The sequence below is a fragment of the Zootoca vivipara genome, chromosome 12, assembly GCF_965207765.1.
Source record: "Zootoca vivipara chromosome 12, rZooViv2.hap1.1, whole genome shotgun sequence".
Taxonomy (NCBI): domain Eukaryota; kingdom Metazoa; phylum Chordata; class Lepidosauria; order Squamata; family Lacertidae; genus Zootoca; species Zootoca vivipara.
In genome coordinates, this window is record NC_142595.1 from 32,559,299 (window position 1) to 32,583,071 (window position 23,773).

Here is a 23,773-nt window from a genome sequence, read left to right on the forward strand (position 1 = left end):
TATGCTCAGTAGTAATGCTCATTATTCTTCTATATTTGTAGGTTCTTCTTCTTTTTATCTATGATACTATCCAGAAGGAATGTGATTTTAATGGCCTGACCAGAACGTTCAGACAGTTTTCTAAGAATCCTGAAATCAAGATCTCTGAACGCAAATATCATTAATCATACCAAAGTTCTTGTTTCTAGTGCCTAAACCTTCCTCTGAATGCAAGAAGGTATATTTATGACATCCTTCACATGCAATATGATTTCTTGATTTTAATTTTAACTTCAATGCCTTAGGGCTTTTTTTTTTTTTACAAGCAGTAGAATCGATTACACTCTTTATGATAATTAATGGGTGAAGTAATTCCCAAGCCAAAGACAGGAGATTGTGGATTTGAAGAAGAAAATATTTATTGTGTGTTAGCAGAAGTTTTGAACTTATTTTATTTGAACAGAAATAATCATGGTGGGCTTGGACTGGCCTATGGCAAGGAAAGAACTATGGAAATCAGCATGTTTTTACATGAGTAGAATGTGTCCTTTTATTTAAAATGCATCTCTTGGTTATTTGTGGGGCATAGGAATTCGTTCATATTTTTTTTTCTTCAAAATATAGTCTGGCCCCCCACAAGGTCTGAGGGACAGTGGACCGGCCCCCTGCTGAAAAAGTTTACTGACCCCTGCTACAGAGGGTTGTCAACATAGCTGCCAAGTTATCCCTTTTTTAAGGGAAATTCCATTATGCTGAATAGGCTTCCTCGCGAGAAAAGGGAAAACTTGGCAGCTATGGTTGTCAATCCCTCCACTCAGATTGTTAGATAGAGCGTGATTGGTGCAGCTATGTTTCTTAGCACCATTGCAACTGATGCTGGTCACAATAATGAAAGCAGTTTCTGAAAATAATCCACCCATTTAAGTGTTCATGCATAAATTAATAAATAAATTAGGGTAAATCAGACTTCCTCAACCTCGGTCCTCCAGATGTTTTTGGCCTACAACTCCCATGATCCCTAGCTAGCAGGACCAGTGGTCAGGCATGATGGGAATCGTAATCTCAAAACACCTGGAGGGCAGAGGTTTAGGAAGCCTGGAAATGAAAAGGGCCCTTGAGCATTGTCATTGCTTATTCCAGATAAATACATGGAAAGGAGGAATCAAACATACAGAAAATACTTTAGGTAGAGAATGTTGAAATTGTAAATTTAGTAAGTGGCACCACAAAGCCATGAATAGGAATGGAAAAAATAGGATTGCCATATTTTCAAACAGTGAACATCCAGACAGAAAAGAAATTGTTGAGCTTTTCTAAGGCCCAAGTAGATTTTTTTTGGGGGGGGGGGTGCAAAAAAGTTTGCTGTTTTTGAGGTATTTTTTTATGGAAAATTGGCAAAATCAGCAGTGCTGACATGGGTTGACTGTATTTTCCTGGACTTTTTGGGGGATGGGGGCAATTTCCACCAGGACACTGCTCACAAATGCTAGGTTGCTAGGTTGGCAGAAGCAGGGACCAAACAACAGGAGCTCATCCTATCGTGGAGATTTGAACCACCGACCTTCTGATTGGCAAGCCCTAGGCTCTGTGGTTTAGACCACAGCGCCACCCGCATCCCTGTCTTGAACTTACTGTCTGGTAATTTCCTGGCAAAGAATGTGACAGAAAAACTGGCAATGGCCAGTAAAACAGACCCCACATCACATTACATTACATTACAATTTCTTCAACAACTGAGTTAATATCAGCATCTGGAATTGGGGGGAGGGTGGGTTGAGAAGAGAAGCTTAAGCTGATTCCCAAAAGTTATTCAAAAGATAAGAATGTTAAATCTTTGGGAATACACACATTCTGTTTTCAATTTGGATAATCTTTACTGGTGCATTTATAACAGTAAGATGTAATCAGACACAAAAGTATGCCACAAATCTCTCAGAACATACAGTAGTTGCTTTTCTCAGAGTTGTATGTATATTTTTTTCCCCATTGCTCTATTCTTTGCTGATCCTGTAAAATATGTAATGAAAAATGATATGAGGAGAAGATGCAGACTGGTAATGCCTCTGAACTTTATTATATATGAGAAAAATATAGTTCTTTTTTTTAAAAAAAATGTAGTAACAGTACAATCACTTAACAAATATAACATTTTAAAATAGCAAAGAAAAAAGAACACAAAAAGAGCAGACAAAGGCACATATAGGGCTGTATTCTCTTTGCATGTCCAATCAAATACCTATACTCTATGAAGCTCACGAATAGGAATCGAACACAATAACTGTTTCCTGTTCTTGTTCCCAAGCCACTGATATTTAGAGGGATATCAGTTTAGAGAGTAAAAATAATGAATGGCATTCAGTCAAGTTTTATTCAAAGTACCAGTCGACCTATTGGAATTAATGGACGTGACATCACCAAGATAATTAATTTCAATATGCCTTCTGTGAATACAACTTCATTGCATATCATATAAAGTTGTACATGCGAACTCAAACAGAATCCGTTCCAAAATTCTGTTTGACTTCCAAAACATTCGTAAACCAAAGTATGCCTTCTGATTGGCTGCAGGATGCTCCTGCAGCCAATTGGAAGCCATGGAACATTACATTACATTACATTCGACCTCCAAAAATAGTTTGCAAACCGGAACACACACTTCCAGGTTTGTAGCATTGAGGAGCCAAAACCTTTGAGAACTAAGCTGTTCGAAAACCAAGGTACGACTATAACTTCATCCTTCTTGAAAATTATTATTATTATTATTATTATTATTATTATTATTATTATTATTTACTGGTGTTTCTTATACTGTTTTTTTAGGGACACGGGTGGTGCTGTGGGTTAAACCACAGAGTCTAGGGCTTGCTGATCAGAAGGTCGACGGTTCAAATCCCCATGACGGGGTGAGCTCCCGTTGTTCGGTCCCTGTTCCTGCCAACCTAGCAGTTTGAAAGCACATCAAAGTGCAAGTAGATAAATATGTACCGCTCCGGCAGGAAGGTAAATGCCATTTCTGTGCACTGCTCTGGTTCGCCAGAAGCGGCTTAGTCATGCTGGTCACATGACCCGGAAGCTGTATGCCGGCTCCCTCGGACAACAAAGCAAGATGAGCGCCGCAAACCCAGAGTCTTTCGCGAGTGAACCTAATGGTCAGGGGCCCCTTTACCTTTACTTTTACACTGGTTTATTCTCTCTCTCTCTCTGTGTGTGTGAATTCAACTCTTGCCTTTATTGTTGCCGCCCCGCCCCCCGGATTCTGTATTCAAATAGAATTGATCATCCTGGCCACTAACTTTGGCTCTGCTTTTCATTAGCTCTATTTCCACTTAGTTGATTTCTCTGCCATACCAGTTCCAATGGACACTAACTTCTAGCTACTGACTGTGTCCTATCAACCTCTGTCTGCCTAGTCTGTGGTCAGTTATGATGGGGTTTGGGGTCTAACAACTTCTGGAGGATTCACTTTGGGTACCATTGTTCTGCAGCAAGACATTCCTATGATCAAACACTCCCTTTTTCTTTGGCTCTGGGCAAATTTCTTGTTTTTCACAGCCAATTAAGGTGCCCCTTGAGCTTCTTAACTGATTGAAAGAAAAAGTTAATTTCAGACATGAAAAACATGTCTCCAGCAATTCCACATGGAATGCTCCTTGTTGAATTGGTGACTACTTCCCTCTTTAATTATCCAAGGACTCCAATTAACTGAGCTACTTTCCAACACTACAGCGCAATTTACTGTGGACTCCAGCAAAACTAATAACATAGTTTTTGAATAATTGTATAAATATACCCTCCAGAAATCTAGGACTGGTTTAGGAATTAAGACTACTGTATTAGACAAGTATATGTCAGTCTGATTTCTGACACTATATATTTTCGTCCTGAGCTTTTTGAGTTAAAAATAAGAAATCTGCATCTAGAGAAAACATTTCTGGCCACAATGCTGTTATTGTTCATCTTGCTTCTGGTACTGCTGCCTCACATGGTAAGCAAAGCACACATCATTAAGTGCATGGCTGATGATCCAAACCCTCCACTTCATGAGTACCACCAGTCAGGAGGCCTAATCATTGGAGCTATCACTTCCCACACTTTCATCATCTCCAGTGCAATCACCTTCACTGAAAAACCCCCATCACCTTTGCCTGAAGAGCTTGTGTAAGGCCTTAACTATAATATTTTAAAACTATTATTTGTTATCAGTCTTAATCGTCATTCCATGAATTATTTGTTTTGAAAGGTAATATACTATCCAAAGAAACAACTGTTTTTTATAAAAAAAATAGAGATGTGTTCTGACATTTGTATAAAATTTAATATCCTAAAGATCTTAAATTATATTGTTTATTTTGGAACACCCTGCTCTGAATTGCATTGTTTTGATGAACAATGGTAATATTGGGTTGTTGTAGTTTTAAAATTTGTGTGGACCACCTAAAGGTAAGGTTACCTCAAGAAAGCTTTTATATAAATATGAATAATGAGATGAGATATAGAATACATTATTTTTATAACATTTGCAATACTTTTTACAACATGTGGTGCTTCCTTATGATTCAGAATACAACTTACCTTCTAGTGCAGTACCTAAGAATTATCAGCACATCCTGGCCTTGGCATTTGCAGTAAAAGAGATAAATGAAAACCCTCAGCTCTTACAAAATGTCACCTTGGGCTTCCACATCTATGACAGCTATTTCACTGAGAAGTGGACCTACCATGCTACAATACTACTAATATGCACCCTGGGAGTTTTTGTTCCAAATTACAACTGTGATGTCCAAACTAACCTGATTGGGGTCATTGGGGGACTGGACCCGCCAACCTCACTTCAAGTGGCATCACTTGTGGATATTTACAAGATTCCACAGGTATGCTGGGTCTCTTTTGTGTGTGTCTGTGTGTGTTGGTTGTTCTATGCACTACTTCTTCTTCTCCTTTTTCACTGTATCTGAAGAAGTGTGCATGCACACGAAAGCTCATACCAAAATAAAAACTTAGTTGGTCTTTAAGGTGCTACTGAATGAATTTTTTTATTTTACTTCGACCCAGACCAACACGGCTACCTACCTGTAACCACAACTACTTCTTCTTCGTTTAAGAATAAAAGATGTTAGTACTAGGCATGAGACTTTTACAGGAAATGCCACACTATTAACATGAGGTGAGAGAAAGGTTCACCTATGTACCATTGAGTATCCCCAGAAAAAAGCACTGGTTCTATTTGTAATTATACAGTTTTTAGTACTAAACAAGTATTAAACACTTGTCCCCCTTATATTAAACCATTGAAGTTAATGCATATGTATAACTGAGATTCATTCATTTCAAAAGGTCTACTCTGAGTAGGACTTTCTAACATACAGTTGCCTACCACCCCAATCTCTAAACATTTAGAGATCTTAGGAGTTCTAGGCACTTACTCAGGGTTTGTGTTTCCCTTGAAATTGGGTACAGTGGAGACTGTGGAGTCTTTATGATATATGGTTTGCTTATGCAAATATATAACCTGAGCCTATGATGGAGAGGTTCCCAGCATTAAGACACCAAAAGGCTCTTGCTTCTCCCATAGTTGCAGTCTTGGATTCATTAACACCCCAAAGGGATCTTACTTCTCGTATAGCCACAGACTGTGATTCAAAAAGAAATCAAGCATGGCTATCTTTCTCTGGCTTCTCAGGCTGCTATTTCCAGCTTCTAACTTCTAGCTTACACAAACACCCACACCCACACACACACCTCAGCTTTGCCCTTGGTCATTTCTAAGCAACTTCCTATGAGTTGAGGGAAGGGAACAGACCCATTTGTAATTAGACACAGACCCTTTCTTACCTCAATGGCCCATATTTAGAGGGCTGTTATCAAGGAGCCTGGCTATTTAACCATTTAAATTCTTCCTTTAATTTCAACGCTTGCTAGTTCTAGCAGTTAAGACCCTTTAAGTGTCTTACTGGTATGTATTGTAGGCATACAACCTACTTCCTCCCCCAAAGTCATAACAATACAATCCCATTCTTTCCTCTCTGCTCTTTTCTTTAGCTCATCTATGGCCCTGCCCCAGTGATGAATGACAAAACGCCAGGCATCCCATTCTACCAGATGGTGCCCAGAGAAAACATTCAGGTTGCAGGGATTCTTTCTTTGCTTCTGCATTTCAGGTGGACATGGATTGGACTCCTAACTATGGATAACGACAATGGAGAAAGATTTGTGCAAAGCGTGGTTCCACCTTTTTCTCAGAGTGGTATCTGCTTTGCCTTCATAGAAAGAAGCCAAACATTGACCGTTGTCACTGTTATTAATGACATGCTTAACAAGGGAGGTAAAATACATGACAAAATCATAGACAGTAAAGCCCATGTAGTGGTGGCATATGGAGAATCCTATGGGATTGTGTTCTTGAGATGGTTCCCATATCTGTCAGGACAAGAACAAATGACGAAGAAGTCAAAAGGTATAGTGTGGATAATAACAGCTCAGACTGACCTCACTTCAATGGTCTATCAGAGGACTTGGGATACAGAAATAATCCATGGATCTCTCTCATTTACAATTCATGCCAATGATCTACCAGGATTTCAAGAATTTGTTAGAAGCAAAAACCCATCCAGCACCACAGGAGATGGTTTTATCAAGGACTTCTGGCAACAGGCTTTTGGTTGTGTATTCCCCAGTACAGATGTAGGCAAGATAGATAGTGACATTTGCACAGGGGAGGAGAAGCTGGAGAGTCTTCCTGCGTCTTTTTTTGAAATGAGCATGACCTCCCACAGCTACAGTATCTACAATGCTGTCTATGTTATGGCCCATGCATTACATGCTATGTCTACATCTAGTCTAAAGCACAGTGCAATGCAGAACAGAGGCATGCAGAAATGTCAGGGCCAATGCCTTTGGCAGGTAATGAATATTAGAGATGGAGGAAAATTCATTCTGTGTATATTTTAATGCATACAAATCCACACTTTCCAAACTAATATAGAAAGTTAAATGCAACCTTCTTCTGAAATCTGAAATTCTTCTAATTTTACAATGTTGTTCTCCAATCAAAAAATGTGAACAAAAAAGGAACATATATTAGGGGGGAATGTGAGCCCCAAAATGTGCATTTTAATCAAAATAGCATTCAAAATATGTTTTATTTCAGAAACTTTGCAAACATAGAATCTATTTCACTTTTATCATCTTGCATACAACTTCAAGTAGCAGAATTTTCAAATTTCTGCTCTTTCCCTTTCCATTCAGCTCCACCGGTTTATGAAAAGTGTCTCATTTAACAACAGTGCAGGGGAAAAAGTTTCCTTTGACCAGAATGGGGAGTTAGCAGCTGGTTTTGATGTCATGAATTGGATTTTCCCCACAAACCAATCCTTTCATAGAGTGAAAGTTGGGAGGCTGGATCCACAAGCTCTTCCAGACCAAGCATTCACCATCAATGAGGATGCTATAAGATGGCACAAGAGATTTAATCAGGTAGATAAAGTTTTTCATAATACTCTCTGCCCCTATGAAATACTGCTTTTTGTGATTGTTGTCTAACTTGCGAAATTCCCCTGGATTCTAAGCGTTTAAAAATACTTATCATCAAGGTTATCATTAACCACTTTCATTTACACATTAGGCACAGCCTCTATCTGTGTGCAGTGAGAGTTGCTACCCAGGTTCTTGCAAGAAAGTGAAGGAAGGCGAGCCATCTTGCTGCTACGATTGCATTCCATGCCCAGAAGGAAAGATTTCAGACCAGAAAGGTAAAAAATGTAATATGCAGCATTACCAGACAGATGTAGCTCAGCTTCCTTTTACTAATTGGACATTGAGACTTAGGTTTCTTTTTGAGCAGCAGAATATCAGCTGAAGAAACACTTTTTCATGCCTTTCAAAACCAGACATTTCTCTCTCTCAACAGAATTGAGCTAAATTTCCTTCAATACACTCTTAGTCCTGGCTTTCTTCTGTGCACCAGTGGATAATTTCTAGTGCAACATTCAAAAACATATGGTTAAAATCTCTTCATGCCTTTTTAAATCAGACATTCAAGCATTGTAATATACTTGACCGTAGTCTTGAATATTGTTGCGGGTTTGGAGGTGGTGGTGCGTTGAAAGATTCCATTGCAAACTGGGCAAGTGTAAGATAATATCCTTAGTGTGTCACTTAAGCACCTTCATAAGCATCCCTTTGACTAGGCAAGGGCTTTGGCTCCACACTATGACCCCAATCCTAAAATAATGATTTGAATTACATGAGCTGCAACTAAGTGATGGTGCCTCCTGGGCAAATTGTTGGACCTTCCCGCACCTCACCTGGCAGGTAGATAGAGAATCATAGCCAATGTGGTATGTGAGAACTGAGCTGGAAGGAGGCAGAAGGCTGAGGAGCTGAGAAACAGAGACATGCTGGATTTTAGCTACATCCAAAGCTGTGACCAATGGAGACATGAGATCTCTTGATGCAGTCAGTGCTGTGAGTCTCGCCATCTTAGGACTGTGGGAACAAGTACATTTGCTTTTAATGCCCCTCCATACCAAACCCACAACAAAATTCAAGGCTAAGCTCAAGTATATTACAATACCCAAATGTCTGATTTGCAAAGACATTAAAATATTACAGCCATATGTTTATTGCATGATGCTGTAATTTCTAGCTACACAAAGATTCCATCCTTTATTTCAGATGCAAGTGATTGTCATAAATGCACAGATGAAAAATATCCAAACAAAAGTCAAGACGAATGTATTCTGAAGGATGTCAGCTTCTTGTCTTTTGAAGAACCTTTGGGCCTCTGTTTAGCCTCTTTAGCACTTTCATCTTCTATAATCACATCTCTAGTGCTTGCAACGTTTATAAAATACCACAATACTCCCATGGTCAAAGCCAACAACCGGGATCTCACCTATACTCTCCTCATCTCACTCCTGCTTTGCTTCCTTTGTGCATTTCTGTTTATTGGAGAACCCCATATGGTAATGTGTCTCTTCCGACAAAGTGCTTTTGGCATCATCTTCTCATTGGCTGTTTCTTGTGTGCTGGCAAAAACCATCACGGTATTTCTGGCTTTCATGGCCACCAAACCTGGATCCAAAATGAGGAAGTGGGTGGGAAAGAGTCTAGCCAGCTGCATTGTTCTTTCCTGTTCCCTCATCCAAGCACTTATCTGCACTGTTTGGCTTGCAACCTCTCCCCCATTCCCAGATGTTGACATGCACTCCTTCACTTCAGAAATTGTATTAGAATGCAATGAGGGATCTGAGATCATGTTCTACTGTGTGCTTGGCTACATGGGATTCCTGGCATTTGTCAGTTTCACTGTGGCGTTTATTGCCAGAAAGTTACCTGGCAGTTTCAATGAAGCCAAATTCATCACTTTCAGCATGTTTGTCTTTTGCAGTGTTTGGTTATCATTTATTCCTTCCTACCTGAGCACAAAGGGAAAATACATGGTGGCAGTGGAGATCTTCTCTATTTTAACTTCCAGTGCTGGACTGCTGGGTTGCATCTTTTCCCAAAAATGTTACATAATTGTCTTGAGACCTGAGCTGAACAACAAGGAACAGCTGATCAGGAGAAAACCTCAAAAAATGTAATTGTCCATTTTGTGGGTTGTTGTTTTTTTTAATAAAAAAAAAACTCCTTCACATTGTTGCAAATTTTAAGGTGAAGACTGAATAGAATGGAGTTAAGTGACAGATTATTTTCATAAAGAAAGTATGAACTCGAAGTGGGTGATTTGCCTAGATTAGGACCCATAAGATATTTATGGATAAAAACAAATGTTAGGATAGAAAGAGTTAGGATATGATCGAAGGGAGAAGCTTGGTAAGCTGTATATTTCAGTAGGGAACGTACATTAAAATGCTTGGAAGTCGATTGCATGTTTTATTTTCTCTTTATTTTTTCTTTATTCTTTACTGTCTTTTCTTGTATTTATGGTTTGTGTTTTGTATTCATGGTTTGTGTTTTGTATTTATGGTTTGTGTTTTGTATGATCTTATGATTTGTTGATTTTGTATGATTTATGGTGTTTTTGTGTTTTGTGTTTTCTAATAAAGATGATTTAAAATATATATATATAAATTATGTCCATCATTTTTATAAATGACTTGGATGAGGGAATTCAAGGGATGTTAATCAAATTTGCAGATGACACCCAACTGAGAGGGGTAACTAATTAGGATTCAGGCTGCTTGTCAGTGTAGACTATTCCTCTGTAAAAAGGCTATTCCTCTGTAAAAAGGTAAAGATAAAGGGACCCCTGACAGTTATTATATTTTTCGCTCCATGACACAGACTTTTTTCCTTCTAAAAAGTAAGAGGAAATGTCTGTGCGTCTTATGGAGTGAATGCATGGTCCCTGGAGCCGGATTGCTCAGGGGCGAAAAGCAGACCGTGCTTTTTCTTTTTGTGAAGAGCTAAAGGCTAACAAGAGGGAAAGAGGGAGTTGAAAGGTACCCGCTCAGCAGGTGATTGCAAGAGATTGGGGAGGGAGATAAGGGACGCTAGCTCCCTTCCAGGCCCTGCCCCCTTGTTCAGGCCTCCATTGTTGAATGTTCTGCAGAGGGAGGCTACAGTGACATATGACTGGCTGATTAGATTATCTGTCTGGAAACTGTAGAAATGGCTCCCTTTCCTTTACTAGAGAAAATGCAGAACTGTGAGTTGAACCCCATAAAAACAGGATTCTTTCCCTTTGCAAGGTAAGCTCAGCAACTTTGAGCTGATCCTCAAAAATGGAGCTTTCTCCCTTTGCGAAAAAAAGCTGCAGAACTGTGAGCTGATCCACCCCAAAAGGGGGCTTTTCCCATTTGCAAAAGAAGCTGCAAGAAGCTGCACAACTTTGAGCTGATCCCAAAAAAGCCAGGGCTTTCCCCCTTTCCTCCTCTAAAAATTAGGTGCGTCTTTTGGTCAGGTGCGTCTTATGGAGCAAAGAATACGGTAAGTCCAGTCTCAGACGACTCTGGGGTTGCGGCGCTCATTTCACTTTACAGGCCAAGGGAGCTGGTGTTTGTCCGCAGACAGTTTTTCCAGGTCATGTGGCCAACATGACTTAGCTGCTTCTGGTGCAATGGAACAATGAAACCAGAACAGTGCACGGAAATGGCATTTACCTTCGTGCCAAAGCAGTAGCTATTTATCTACTTGCACTTTTTGGCATACTTTCGAACTGCAAGGTTGGCAGGAATTCTTCTATAATTTTCCTTAATTGAGCCTCTAACAAGGTCCATACATTGCTCCCAGGGTGCATAGAGACTTTAAGATGGTATGTAAACATTGAGAGAAAGTATTTTAAACCAGACAACTGAACCACATAAAGCTCTGGCAAGAAAGATACAAATTATAGTCGTATATTGAATCCCGAACGCCTTGCGAGTCGAACATTTTGGCTCCTGAACGCTGCAAACCTGAAAGTGAGTGTTCTGGTTTCTGAATGTTCTTTGGAACCCGAACGTTTGACCTGGCTTCCGCAGCTTCCAATTGGCTGCAGGAGGCATTCGACCCCTCGTTACATTCTAATACATAACATTCTAATACAGTGGTACCTCGGTTTAAGTACAGTGGTACCTCGACTTACAAAAGACTCAACCGAATTTTCCGACTTATTAATGGGGCTGATGGCCGCGCGCTTACGAATGTTTGGACATCTGAAAGGAGGTTTTAGATAGGGATTTGACTAACGAATTTCTACATAGGGTTGCTTCGACTTACGATTTTTTCCGTTTCCAATGCATTCCTATGGGAAATCGGGTTTCCAATGGTGTTTTTCGACTTACGAATTTTTGGACCTACAAAGGTGCCTTCAGAATGGATTAAATTGGTAAGTTGAGGCACCACTGTACACAATTGGTTCCGTAAGTCTGTACTTAACCTGAAGCGTACTTAACCTGAAGCGAACTTTCCCATTGAAAGTAATGGAAAGTGGATTAATCCATTCCAGACGGGTCCGTGGAGTACTCAACCTGAAGCGTACTTAACCTGCGGTGGCAGGGCTCTCCGGCATCCCTGAGCCCTGGCCTGCACCTCTCTGCCCCCCGAGCTTTCCCATTGTTCCGCAAGCTGGTTTCGCTCTCCCTCCGAGTCCCCCCCCCGGCTGCTTCAGACCCACTGCTGCTCCCTGTGCTTGGCGAGGTGGACGTCAGGATGATGGGGGCTGGCTCCCTGTAGGGAGTCACCCTTACACATATCATGATAAATCTAGGTTGTTGATAATCAGCTTTTTCTCTACTATTTACTGTTTCTCATTACAAGAGTTAATCTAAAGCAGTAAAAAAAAAAAAAGTTCTCCACAGTGATCTTTCGGATATTGTTTAAATATACTCCAGTCATTACTAAAAAAAACTTTTCTCTCGATCCCTTATCTGCCCTGTCAGTTTATGCATGGAAGCTGGCATAGTTTAAGTTGGTGTAACTTCTACTGGCAGAGGTAACCACTACTCCCAGTTTTGTTCAGGACTCTATGGGAAGTGCTACTATTGACATAGCAGATGAGTATGAGCCCTAGCTTTGAGGTTTTTATGATCAAACAGTATATAAATTTTATGCAATAAATAAATACATTGGATGAGGGCATCATATGTCTGACTTATCCGACAATGCTTTTAACTCAAACTTCTATGAATCCAAAGGTTTAAAAAGTCTGTGGAATTTATGAAATTCATGAAGAATTTGAAAAAGAGTCTTGAGGAAAGTGAGTTGGTATAGATACATAAAGCTCTTTCTTACAGCAACACATGATAATACATTATATAAATGCAACAAGCACCACTATATCATAGATAATAACCAAGACACAGACAAGTACATTCTTTAAGACTTTCTTCTTATTAGCAGGCTGCTGTCATTCAGCTCAGGCCTCAACAAAATAATGTAACATTTTGGAGAAAAGATACAGCCCAGCAGCCCGGCACTAGAGGTTAAGATAGAAAAGATCTCCACTGCTACCATGTATTTCCCTTTAGTGCTCAAGTAAGTTGGAACAAAAGATAACCAAACACTACAGAAGACCAGCATACTGAAAGTGATAAACTTGGCTTCATTGAAACTGTCAGGTAACTTCCTGGCAAAGAAAGCTACAGACCTCATAAAGGTCGCTAGGACCAGAGCTGTGATCAAACAAAATGAAAGAGACAAAAAGGCTAAAGTGAACCCCAAAGGTTCTTCAAATGTCAGGAAACTTACATTCTTGGGAATACACAAATCTCTGATTTTGTTTGCATAATTTTCATCTGTGCATTCATAAAAATCACTCATATCTGGAAAAAAAGTCTTTCCCCTTTTAGAAATGTGGTACACATCTGCCAGTAGAATTTACACCAACCGAACTATCCCACCTTCCATGGATAAACTGACAGATGCTTTCAGCTTCAGCATCCATGGCAGATGGATATCCAACCTCTGCTTAAAAACCTCCAATGAAGGAAACTCCATAACCTCAGAAGGGAGTCCATTCCAATGTCAAACAATTCCTATTGTCAGAAAGTTCTTCCTGATGTCGAGTCAGAAACTCATTTCCTGTAATTTGAATCCATCAGATTGAGTCCTTTCAGTGCACCTGAATCGTTGTAAGTGTTACAATTGTCCCAACTGAAATTCATTTTCTAAGTGTGGACCCAGTTCTCCAATCTATGAAGGCCATCTTGAATCCTAATTAGCTACCCATCTCAGTTGGGTGTCATCTGCAAATTTGATGAACATCCCTTGAATTCCCTCATCCAAGTCATTTATAAAAATGAGGAACATCAATGGGGACAGAACAGAACCCTGTGGCACCCCAATTGTCACTTGCGGATAAGGAAACATCCACAGGGAGACAAGAATGGCTTCCAGTATTCAATAGCAATCACGTAACAATAATATTATACTGTACTATTAAGAAAACAAATGTAATTTGTGGGTTTCCTAGGGAATGTTTGTGTCTTCACCTTAAAATTTGCAACAATGTGGAGAAAAACCCCGAAATAAAACTCAAAATAGACAATTACATTTTTTGAGGTTCTCTCCTGATCAGCTGTTCCTTGTTGTTCAGCTCAGGTCTCAAGACAATTATGTAACATTTTGGGGAAAAGATGCAACCCAGCAGTCCAGCACTGGAAGTTAAAATAGAGAAGATCTCCACTGCCACCATGTATTTTCCCTTTGTGCTCAGGTAGGAAGGAATAAATGATAACCAAACACTGCAAAAGACAAACATGCTGAAAGTGATGAACTTGGCTTCATTGAAACTGCCAGGTAACTTTCTGGCAAGAAAAGCCACAGTGAAACTGACAAATGCCAGGCATCCCATGTAACCAAGCACACAGTAGAACATGATCTCAGATCCCTCATTGCATTCTAATACAATTTCTGAGGTGAAGGAGTGCATGTCAACATCTGAGAATGGGGGAGAGGTTGCAAGCCAAACAGTACAAATAAGTGCTTGGATGAGGGAACAGGAAAGAACAATGCAGCTGGCTAGACTCTTTCCCACCCACTTCCTCATTTTGGATCCAGGTTTGGTGGCCATGAAAGCCAGAACTACTGTGATGGTTTTTGCCAGCACACAAGCAACAGCCAATGAGAAGATGATGCCAAAAGCATTTTGTCGGAAGATACACATCACCATATGGGGTTCTCCAATAAACAGAAATGCACAAAGGAAGCAAAGCAGGAGTGAGATGAGGAGTGTATAGGTGAGATCCCGGTTGTTGGCTTTGACAATGGGAGTATTGTGGTGTTTTATAAACGTTGCAAGCACTAGAGTTGTTATCATAGAAGATGAAAGTGCTAAAGAGGCTAAACAGAGGCCCAAAGGTTCTTCATAAGACAAGAAGCTGACATCCTTGGGAATACATTGGTCTTGTCTTTCATTTGGATATTTTTCATCTGTGCATTTATGACAATCACTTGCATCTGAAATAAAGGATGGAATTTTTGTGTAGCTAGAAATTACAGCATCATGCAATAAACATATGGCTGTAATATTTTAATGTCTTTACAAATCAGACATTTGGGTATTGTAATATACTTGAGCTTAGCCTTGAATTTTGTTGTGGGTTTGGTATTCAGGGGCATTCAAAGCAAAGGTACTTGTTCCCACAGTCCTAAGATGGCGAGACTCACAGCACTGACTGCATCAAGAGATCTCATGTCTCCATTGGTCACAGCTTTGGATGTAGCTAAAATCCAGCATGTCTCTGTTTCTCAGCTCCTCAGCCTTCTGTCTGCTTCCAGCTCAGTTCTCACACACCACATTGGCTATGATTCTCTATCTACCTGCCAGGTGAGGTGCGGGAAGGCCCAACGATTTGCCCAGGAGGCACCATCACTTAGTTGCAGCTCTTGTAATTCAGATCATTATTTTAGGATGGGGGTCATAGTGCCCAGCCACAGCCATTGCCTAGTCAAAGGGATGCTAATGAAGGTGCTTAAGTACACACTAAGGATATTATCTTACAATTGCCCAGTTATACAGTTACAGGTAGGTAGCTGTGTTGGTCTGACATAGTCGAAACAAAAAAATAAAAAAAATTCCTTCCAGTAGCATCTTAGAGACCAACTAAGTTTGTCATAGGTATGAGCTTTCGTGTAAATGCACACTTCTTCAGATACTGAAGAAGTATTTTATTTATTTATTGTTACAATTGCCCAGTTCACAATGGAATCTTTCAACACACCACCACCTCCAAACCCACAACAATATTCAAGACTAAGGTCAAGTATATTACAATGCTTAAATGTCTGATTTAAAAAGGCATTAACAGATTTCAACCATATGTTTTTGAATGTTGCATTAGAAATTATCCACTGGTGTACAGAAGAAAGCCAGGACTAAGAATCTATTGAAGGAAAATTAGTTCAATTCTGTTGAGAGAGAGAAATGTCTGGTTTTGAAAGGCATGAAAAAGTGTTTCTTCAGCTGATATTCTGCTGCTCAAAAAGAAACCTAAGTCTCAATGTCCAATTAATAAAAGGAAGCTGAGCTACATCTGTCTTGTAATGCTGCATCTGTCTGGTAATGCTGCATATTACATTTTTTACCTTTCTGGTCTGAAATCTTTCCTCCTGGGCATGGGATGCAATCATAGCAGCAAGATGGCTCGCCTTCCTTCACTTTCTTGCAAGAACCAGGGTAACAACTCTCACTGCACACAGATAGAGGCTTAGCCTAATATGTAAATGAAAGGGGTTAATGATAATCTTGATGATAAGTATTTTGGAACCCTTAGAATCCAGGGGAATTTTCACAAGTTGCACAATGATTAGAAAAAGCAGCATTTTATAGGGGCGGAGAGTATTATCCAAAACATTATCTACCTGGTTAAATCCCCTGTGCCATCTTATAGCATCCTCATTGATGGTGAATGCTTGGTCTGGAGGAGCTTGAGGATCCAGCCTCCCAACTTTCACTCTATGAAAGGATTGGTTTGTGGAGAAAATCCAATTTATGACATCAAAACCAGCTGCTAACTCCCCATTCTGGTCAAAGGAAACTTTCTCCCCTGCACTGTTGTTAAATGAGACACTTTTCAAAAACTGATGGAGCTGAATTGAAAGGGAAAGAGCAGGAATTAGAAAATTCTGCAACTTGAGCTTGTGTGCAAAATGGTAAAAGTGAAATAGATTCCACTTTTACAAAGTCTCCAAAAATCCAAACATATTTTGAATGCCATTTTCATTAAAATGCACATTTTTGGTGCTCACATTCCCCCCCCTCAAATATATGCTTCTTTTTTGTTCACATTTTTTGATTGGAGAACAACATTGTAAAATTAGAAGAATTTTCGATTTCATAGGAAAGTTGCATTTAACTTATTATATTAGTTTGGGAAGTGTGGATTTGTATGCATTAAAATATACACAGAATTAATTTTTCCTCCATCTCTAATATTCATTACCTGCCAAAGGCATTGGCCCTGACATTTCTGCATGCCTCTGTTCTGCATAGCACTGTGCTTTAGACCAGATGTAGACATAGCATGCAATGCATGGGCCATAAAATAGACAGCATTGTAGATACTGTAGCTGTGGGAGGTCATGCTCATTTCAAAAAGAGATGCAGGAAGACTCTCCAGCTTCTCCACCCCAGTGCAAATGTCACTATCTATCTTGCCTACATCTGTACTAGGGAATTCACAACCAAAAGCATGTTGCCAGAAGTTCTTGATAAAACCATCTCCTGTAGTGCTGGATGGGTTTCTGCTTCTAACAAATCCTTGAAATCCTGGTAGATCGTCGACGTGAATTGTAAATGAGAGAGATCCATGGATTATTTCTGTATCCCAAGTCGTCTGATAGACCAGTGAAGTAAGGTCAGTCTGGGCTGTTATTATCCACACTATACCTTTTGACTTCTTCATATGTTCTTGTCCTGACAGATATGGAAACCATCTCAAGAACACAATCCCATAGGATTCTCCATATGCCACCACTACATGGGCTTTACTGTCTATGATTTTGTCATGTATTTTACCTCCCTTGTTAAGCATGTCATCAATATCAGTGACAACTGTAACTGTTTGGCTTCTTTCTATGAAGGCAAAGCAGATACCACTCTGAGAAAAAGGTGGAACCACACTTTGCACAAATCTTTCTCCATTGTCGTTATCCATAGTTAGGAGTCCAATCCATGTCCACCTGAAATGCAGAAGCAAAGAAAGAATCCCTGCAAACTGAATGTTTTCTCTGGGCACCATCTGGTAGAATGGGATGCCTGGCATTTTGTCATTCATCACTGGGGCAGGGCCATAGATGAGCTAAAGAAAAGAGCAGAGAGGAAAGAATGGGATTGTATTGTTATGACTTTGGGGGAGGAAGTAGGTTGTATGCCTACATACCTAAGACCTCATATAAAAAGGGTCTTAACTGCTAGAACCAGCAAGTGTTGAAATATAAGGAAGAATTCAAATGGTTAAATAGCCAGACAGGCTTCTTGATAACAGCCCTCTAAATATGGGCCGTTGAGGTAAGAAAGGGTCTGTGTCTAATACAAATGGGGGTGTTCCCTTCCCTCAGCTCATTGGAAGTTAGTTAGAAATGACCAATGACAAAAAACCCTGGGTAAGTGCCTAGAACCCCTCGGATCTCTAAATGCTTAGAGATTGGGGTGGCAGGCAACTGTATGTTATGAAGTCCTACTCAGAGTAGACCTTTTGAAACGAATGAATCTCAGTTATACATGTGCATTAACTTCAATGGTTTAAGGACAAGTGTCCTTAAGGACAAGTGTCCTTAAGGACAAGTGTTTAATACCACCTATAGACAGAAAGTTCAAAAACAAAATGCACCCACATTTTGTCAATAATATTTTCAGTAAACTTGCAATGTTAGTGGCTTTTCCTTTCAGCAGAGGTTCCTGTGGCTGAGCCAGCCAACATCTCAGTAGCATAAATAACAACTAGGGATTTTTCTTTTAGTAATTTAAGAACGAGCAGAGAGGTTTTATTTCACAGCTAAGATTTGACATTTATAGGATGAAATGACCATGGATTAATATTATTCTCTGTATATACAAAAATAATAATAATAATTATGAAAAAGTACTAAAAACTGTATAATTACAAATAGAACCAGTGTTTTTTTCTGGATATACTCCATGGTACATAGGTGAACCTTTCTCTCACCTCATGTTAAAAGTGTGGCATTTCTTGTAATAATCTCATGCTGAGTACTGGCATCTTTTATTCTTAAACGAAGAAGAAGTAATGCATAGAACAACACACACACACACACACACACACACACACACACACACACAGACATAAGAGACCCAGCATACCTGTGGAATCTTGTAAATATCCACAAGTGTTGCCACTTGAAGTGAGGTTGGCGGGTCCAGTCCCCCAATGACCCCAATCAGGTTAGTTTGGACATCACAGTTGTAATTTGGAACAAAAACTCCCAGGGTGCATATTAGTAGTATGGTAGCATGGTAGGTCCACTTCTCAGTGAAATAGCTGTCATAGATGTGGAAGCCCAAGGTGACATTTCGTAAGAGCTGAGGGTTTTCATTGATCTCTTTTACTGCAAATGCCAAGGCCAGGATGTGCTGATAATTCTTAGGTACTGCACTAGAAGGTAAGTTGTATTCTGAATCATAAGGAACCACCACATGTTGTAAAAAGTATTGCAAATGTTATAAAAATGTTGTATCCTATATCCCATCTCATTATTCATATTTATATAAAAGCTTTCTTGAAGTAACCTTACCTTTAGGTGGTCCATACAAATTTTAAAACTACAACAACCCAATATTACCATTGTTCATCAAAACATATAATTTCCTATTCTTTATCATTAAAGTAGCAATTCAGAGCAGGGTGTTCCAAAATAAACAGTATAATTTAAGATTTTTAGGATATCATATTTAATACAAATGTCAGAACACATCTCTATTTTTTTTATATAAAAACTGTTGTTTCTTTGGATAGTATACTACCTTCCAAAACAAATAATTCATAGAATGATGATTAAGACTGATAACAAAAAATAGTTTTAAAATATTATAGTCATGGCCTTACACAAGCTCTTCAGGCAAAGGTGATGGGGGTTTTTCAGTGAAGGTGATTGCACTGGAGATGATGAAAGTGTGGGAAGTGATAGCTCCAATGATTAGGTCTCCTGACTGGTGGTACTCATGAAGCAGAGGGTGTGGATCATCAGCCATGCACTTAATGATGTGTGCTTTGCTTACCATGTGAGGAAGCAGTACCAGAAGCAAGATGAACAATAACAGCATTGTGGGCAGAAATGTTTTCTCCAGATGTTTACCTCAGGACGAAAATATATAGGGTCAGAAATCAGACTAACACATTCTTGTTAATTCCTAAACCAGTCCTAGATTTCTGGAGGGTATATTTATACAATTATTCAAAAACTATGTTATTAGTTTTGCTGGAGTCCACAGTAAACTGCACTGTAGTGTTGGAAAGTAGCTCAGTTAATTAGAGTCCTTGGATAATTAAAGAGGGAAGTAGTCACCAATTCAACAAGAAGTATTCCATGTGGAATTGCTGGAGACATGTTTTTCATGTCTGAAATAAACTTTTTCTTTCTTTCTTTCTTTCCTTCAGTTAAGGCGCTCAAGGGGCACCTGAATTGGCTGTGACAAACAAGAAGTTTGTCCAGAGCCAAAGAAAAAAGGGGGTGTTAGATCATAGGAATGTCTTGCTGCAGAACAGGACAGGGGTACCCAAAGTGAATCCCCCAGAGGTTGTTGGACACAGTCAGTAGCTAGAAGTTGGTGTCCATTGGAACTGGTATTGCAGAGTGACCAACTAAGTGGAAATAGAGCTAATGAAAAGAAGAGCCAAAGTTTGAAAGTTTGAAAAGCAGAGCCAAAGTTTTCAAACAGTGAACATCCAGACAGAAAAGAAAATGTTGAGCTTTTCTAAGGCCCAAGTAGATTTTTTGGGGGGAAAGTGCAAAAAAAGTTTGCTGGTTTTGAGGGTGTTTTTTTTACGGAAAATCAGCAAACACAGCACTGCTAACATGGGTTGGCTGTATTTTCCTGGACTTTTTGGGGGGATGGGGGCAATTTCCACCAGGACACTGCTGACAAATGCTAGGTTGCTAGGTTGGCAGGAGCAGGGACCAAGCAACGGGAGCTCACCCTATCGTGGAGATTTGAACCGCCGAACTTCTGATTGGCAAGCTCTCTTCTGAGATTATGGAGTTTCCTTCATTGGAGGTTTTTAAGCAGAGGTTGGATATCCACTTGCCATGGATGCTTTAGCTGAAATTCCTGCATTGCAGGGGATTAGATTAGATGGCCCTTCGGCCCTTCCAACTCTACAATTCTATGATTCTATGAAATACGTGATTCTATGAAATACGTGAAATAATACATTATGGAACCTTTAGAGGAAAAAGAAGGAGAAATCTCAGGGGAATTGTTGAAGGAACCACCTGCAAAGGGGAGACTTTTTCCGTTTGAATTCTTCAATGCTATGGTAGCCAAAGCAGGAAATGTTTAGAACTTCCAGACAAACAACAGCACCTGCTATAATTGAAGCTAATGCATCACAGAAATATCATGAATGATAGTGGGTCAGAATGATGAAGAGATGAGTTTGTGATAAGAATTTACTCCTAAACCAGCTCTTAACGGTCTATGCCCAGGTGAGATATAACACCTTAAGGAAAAACACAACCAAGAGAGATTTAGAAGCTCAGCATCCCATAGGGACCCAGTTTATTAGAGGAGCTATTGAAATAGGGCAGCCTCCCTAAACCAGTTGTTCAGAGATCTACCAGTTAAACAAAGTTTTAATGGGGTTTTTCAAGCACAATACATCATTAAATCATATTACACATGCATGCATGAACAGGGGTCACAGATCAAGGGATTAAAACTGTCTTGCTTCACTGCCTTATCTTCCTTCCTACATTATCTTGTGTACCCCAGTATTCTGGAGTCTTAGGAATCATGCTTCACCCACCTATCGTCCATCTTCCTTGACCATCACTCCTACAAAACCTCATTAGCATATCATTCTTCTTGCAGTTTCCTACTATTTGGGGAATCTCAATGAAGCTTGTAGCCTGAACGTCCTGATCTTTTTATGCCCTCCTGCTATGCAAACAACACTTCAGAGATAGATAGGCAAGGAATTTTGTAGTTCAGAGTTTTGCATAAGGAACCATAAAGATACAGAGAAAGAAGAATCAAACCATTAATTTATACATAGCTTCTATTGAGAAAATATTTGTATTTATCATAAGACACATAACTATAATGAGTGGCTAAAACAATTTGTATGTACTGTATCAAGTTGGTAATGTGCAAAGCACATAAAATGCCAACATAAGAGCTAAACTGAAAGAGAATGGCCTTAAAGGAATGGCACATAGCTGGATTGATGAACATTTTTTATATCAATGTTAAGATTTTGAAAATATAACATAAAATTAAGGAAAACAGAAACAGCCTTCATTTGGTGGTACAAAACTCTGTGGTAAGAAAATGTTGTACAGTAATACAGTTTACAGATAATCTCCAGCTACAGATATGGCCACCAGCTCTTTATGAAGAAAACCACATTTATTTAGGATTTATTTAGGATTTGAGCTCCTAGGAGTCATCATTCCACACAGATGAAAAGGAAATAGAGAGAAATAGAAATACTCATTCTGATTGAGTTATTGTGAAAGAGACAGATAGAAATAAATTTATTCAAGCTCTACAAGCAATGGTGGGGGTGTTTGTGGGTGAAGTCAACTGAACTGGAGATGATGAAGCTGTGCAAAGCAATGCCACCTATGATGAAGTCTCCTTTTTATGATATTCATGAAGTGGATGGTGTGGATTATGGACATGGTGTTTGGCAATGTGTGCACTGTATACCATGTGAGGAAGCAAATGCAGCAGTGTTAATGAAGTTCTTTCAGCATAAATTCTCCAATATCCAACTATTTTCATTTTTGAATGCTCAAGTCTAATGTGTAAAATATCATAGAGCAGCCAGCATATCTCTCTCTCTAACTGTAACTCTAAATGTTCTAATTTATATACAGTCATACCTCAGTTTAAGTACGCCTCGGTTTGAGTACTTTCAGTTTAAGTACTCCGCGGACCCATCTGGAATGGATTAATCCACTTTCCATTACTTTCAATGGGAAAGTTCGCTTCAGGTTAAATACGCTTCAGGTTAAGTACGGACTTCCAGAACCAATTACACCAATTGGTAAACCAATTACACTCATACTTGGGTTAAGTACGCTTCAGGTTGAGTACTCTGCGGACCCGTCTGGAATGGATTAATCCACTTTCTATTACTTTCAGTGGGAAAGTTCGCTTCAGGTAAAGTACGCTTCAGGTTAAGTACAGACTTCCGGAACCAATTTTGTACTTAAACCGAGGTACCACTGTAATCCATCGCAGCATGCTAAATTTTCTAGTGGTGGTTGCTAACATACTGATGAATTTGACAAGCCTTTTTGGTAATAAGAAGTGAAGTTAAACACCCACTCAAAATTTGTTATTCCCTGTGAAAAGAAAATATATTTGTCACCTCTGAAAAGAATTTCCCCCTCCAATTTACTTGGATCAGAAGGGACAGGGGCTTACGTTGAAAAAGTGCAGTATGTTATGAAGTTTGGACTTAGTGGATCTTGGAGTTTCCTCACCCAGAAGGGCTGTGCTAGTATAATTCTTTCAACCTGGCTGAACTAGGGATCAGCTGCTGTAACTTAAACTGGCATAAATCCAAAAAGGGTGTGTTTGGGGTAGTGGTGGTGTGTAGGACAAGGAGAGGCTTGCATCTATTTCCAACTCCATTCATCTCAGTCATGTCATCTAGGGCCCAATTCTCAAAATCCAGGCCCACACTCATCTGATGTCTTACCTGACAGTAAGCTCCTGAACAGAGTTTTGAATAAGGATAACTTACACTGACATATTGGTATAAATACCAGCTTGCTATAGCTTGTTTTCAGAAGTCCAAGGTGTTGCATTAGAGTCAGAGAAGAAGTAAATATGTTTAACACTAGAACTGCTCTGTTTAGGAACATATGTTTGTATTTTGAAGATGTATATATAGATCGTCAGTGAAAATCCTTATGCGAGGTGATATGAAAGAGTAAAAACAAAACAGCAGGAACATCAGGTGAAGGAAAATCCATAATATTCATCAGGAGATTTCAACTCAATTCAACATTATTATATAGTGTGATGCTGTGGCAGATAAAAAGAACGTTACTAGATTGAATATCTTTCATGTTTACCTCTTTGTGGGCATGTGCTGTTTTTAGTATTTATGGTTCCGAGTAAAGAAAATGTGTTCATTGTTTGTCATGTTTTATTCTACCTAATCCCAAAGATTTC

General features: G+C 39.4%; 3 protein-coding genes across 3 annotated transcripts; 1 reads left to right on the forward strand and 2 right to left on the reverse strand.

Annotated features, from left to right (window-relative positions):
- The first annotated feature begins 4,712 nt into the window (after positions 1 to 4,712).
- On the forward strand, positions 4,713 to 9,563 carry LOC118095445 (vomeronasal type-2 receptor 26-like). The gene is made up of 5 exons (XM_088654707.1): positions 4,713 to 4,850; positions 6,019 to 6,879; positions 7,225 to 7,452; positions 7,601 to 7,727; positions 8,653 to 9,563. The coding sequence occupies exons 2-5, from the start codon at positions 6,043 to 6,045 to the stop codon at positions 9,561 to 9,563; spliced, it is 2,103 nt and encodes a 700-aa protein (XP_088510833.1). The 5' UTR covers positions 4,713 to 4,850; positions 6,019 to 6,042.
- A 4,388-nt stretch (positions 9,564 to 13,951) lies between these two features.
- On the reverse strand, positions 13,952 to 19,615 carry LOC118095446 (vomeronasal type-2 receptor 116-like). Its single transcript, XM_088654708.1, has 5 exons — positions 19,470 to 19,615; positions 18,728 to 19,019; positions 16,267 to 16,494; positions 15,991 to 16,117; positions 13,952 to 14,862 (listed from the first exon to the last, which is right to left on the reverse strand). Exons 1-5 carry the CDS (start codon positions 19,613 to 19,615, stop codon positions 13,952 to 13,954), a joined length of 1,704 nt encoding a protein of 567 aa, XP_088510834.1.
- On the reverse strand, positions 16,770 to 17,696 carry LOC148683959 (vomeronasal type-2 receptor 26-like). The gene has a single exon (XM_088655700.1). It carries the CDS (start codon positions 17,679 to 17,681, stop codon positions 16,770 to 16,772), a length of 912 nt encoding a protein of 303 aa, XP_088511826.1. The 5' UTR covers positions 17,682 to 17,696.
- Positions 19,616 to 23,773: the final 4,158 nt, after the last annotated feature.

Excerpts from the sequence above, each read along its gene's own strand:
- LOC118095446 (XM_088654708.1), bottom strand. The coding sequence starts at position 19,615 with ATGGCTGATGATCCACACCCTCTGCTTCATGAGTACCACCAGTCAGGA. Across the intron at positions 19,020-19,469 it reads CCTTTGCCTGAAGAGCTTGT|TGCAGTACCTAAGAATTATC; the intron begins GTAAGGCCATGA and ends CTTACCTTCTAG. Across the intron at positions 14,863-15,990 it reads AAAGATTTCAGACCAGAAAG|ATGCAAGTGATTGTCATAAA; the intron begins GTAAAAAATGTA and ends CCTTTATTTCAG.
- LOC148683959 (XM_088655700.1), bottom strand. The coding sequence starts at position 17,681 with ATGAATGACAAAATGCCAGGCATCCCATTCTACCAGATGGTGCCCAGA.
- LOC118095445 (XM_088654707.1), top strand. The coding sequence starts at position 6,043 with ATGAATGACAAAACGCCAGGCATCCCATTCTACCAGATGGTGCCCAGA. Across the intron at positions 7,453-7,600 it reads GGCACAAGAGATTTAATCAG|GCACAGCCTCTATCTGTGTG; the intron begins GTAGATAAAGTT and ends TTTACACATTAG. Across the intron at positions 7,728-8,652 it reads AAAGATTTCAGACCAGAAAG|ATGCAAGTGATTGTCATAAA; the intron begins GTAAAAAATGTA and ends CCTTTATTTCAG.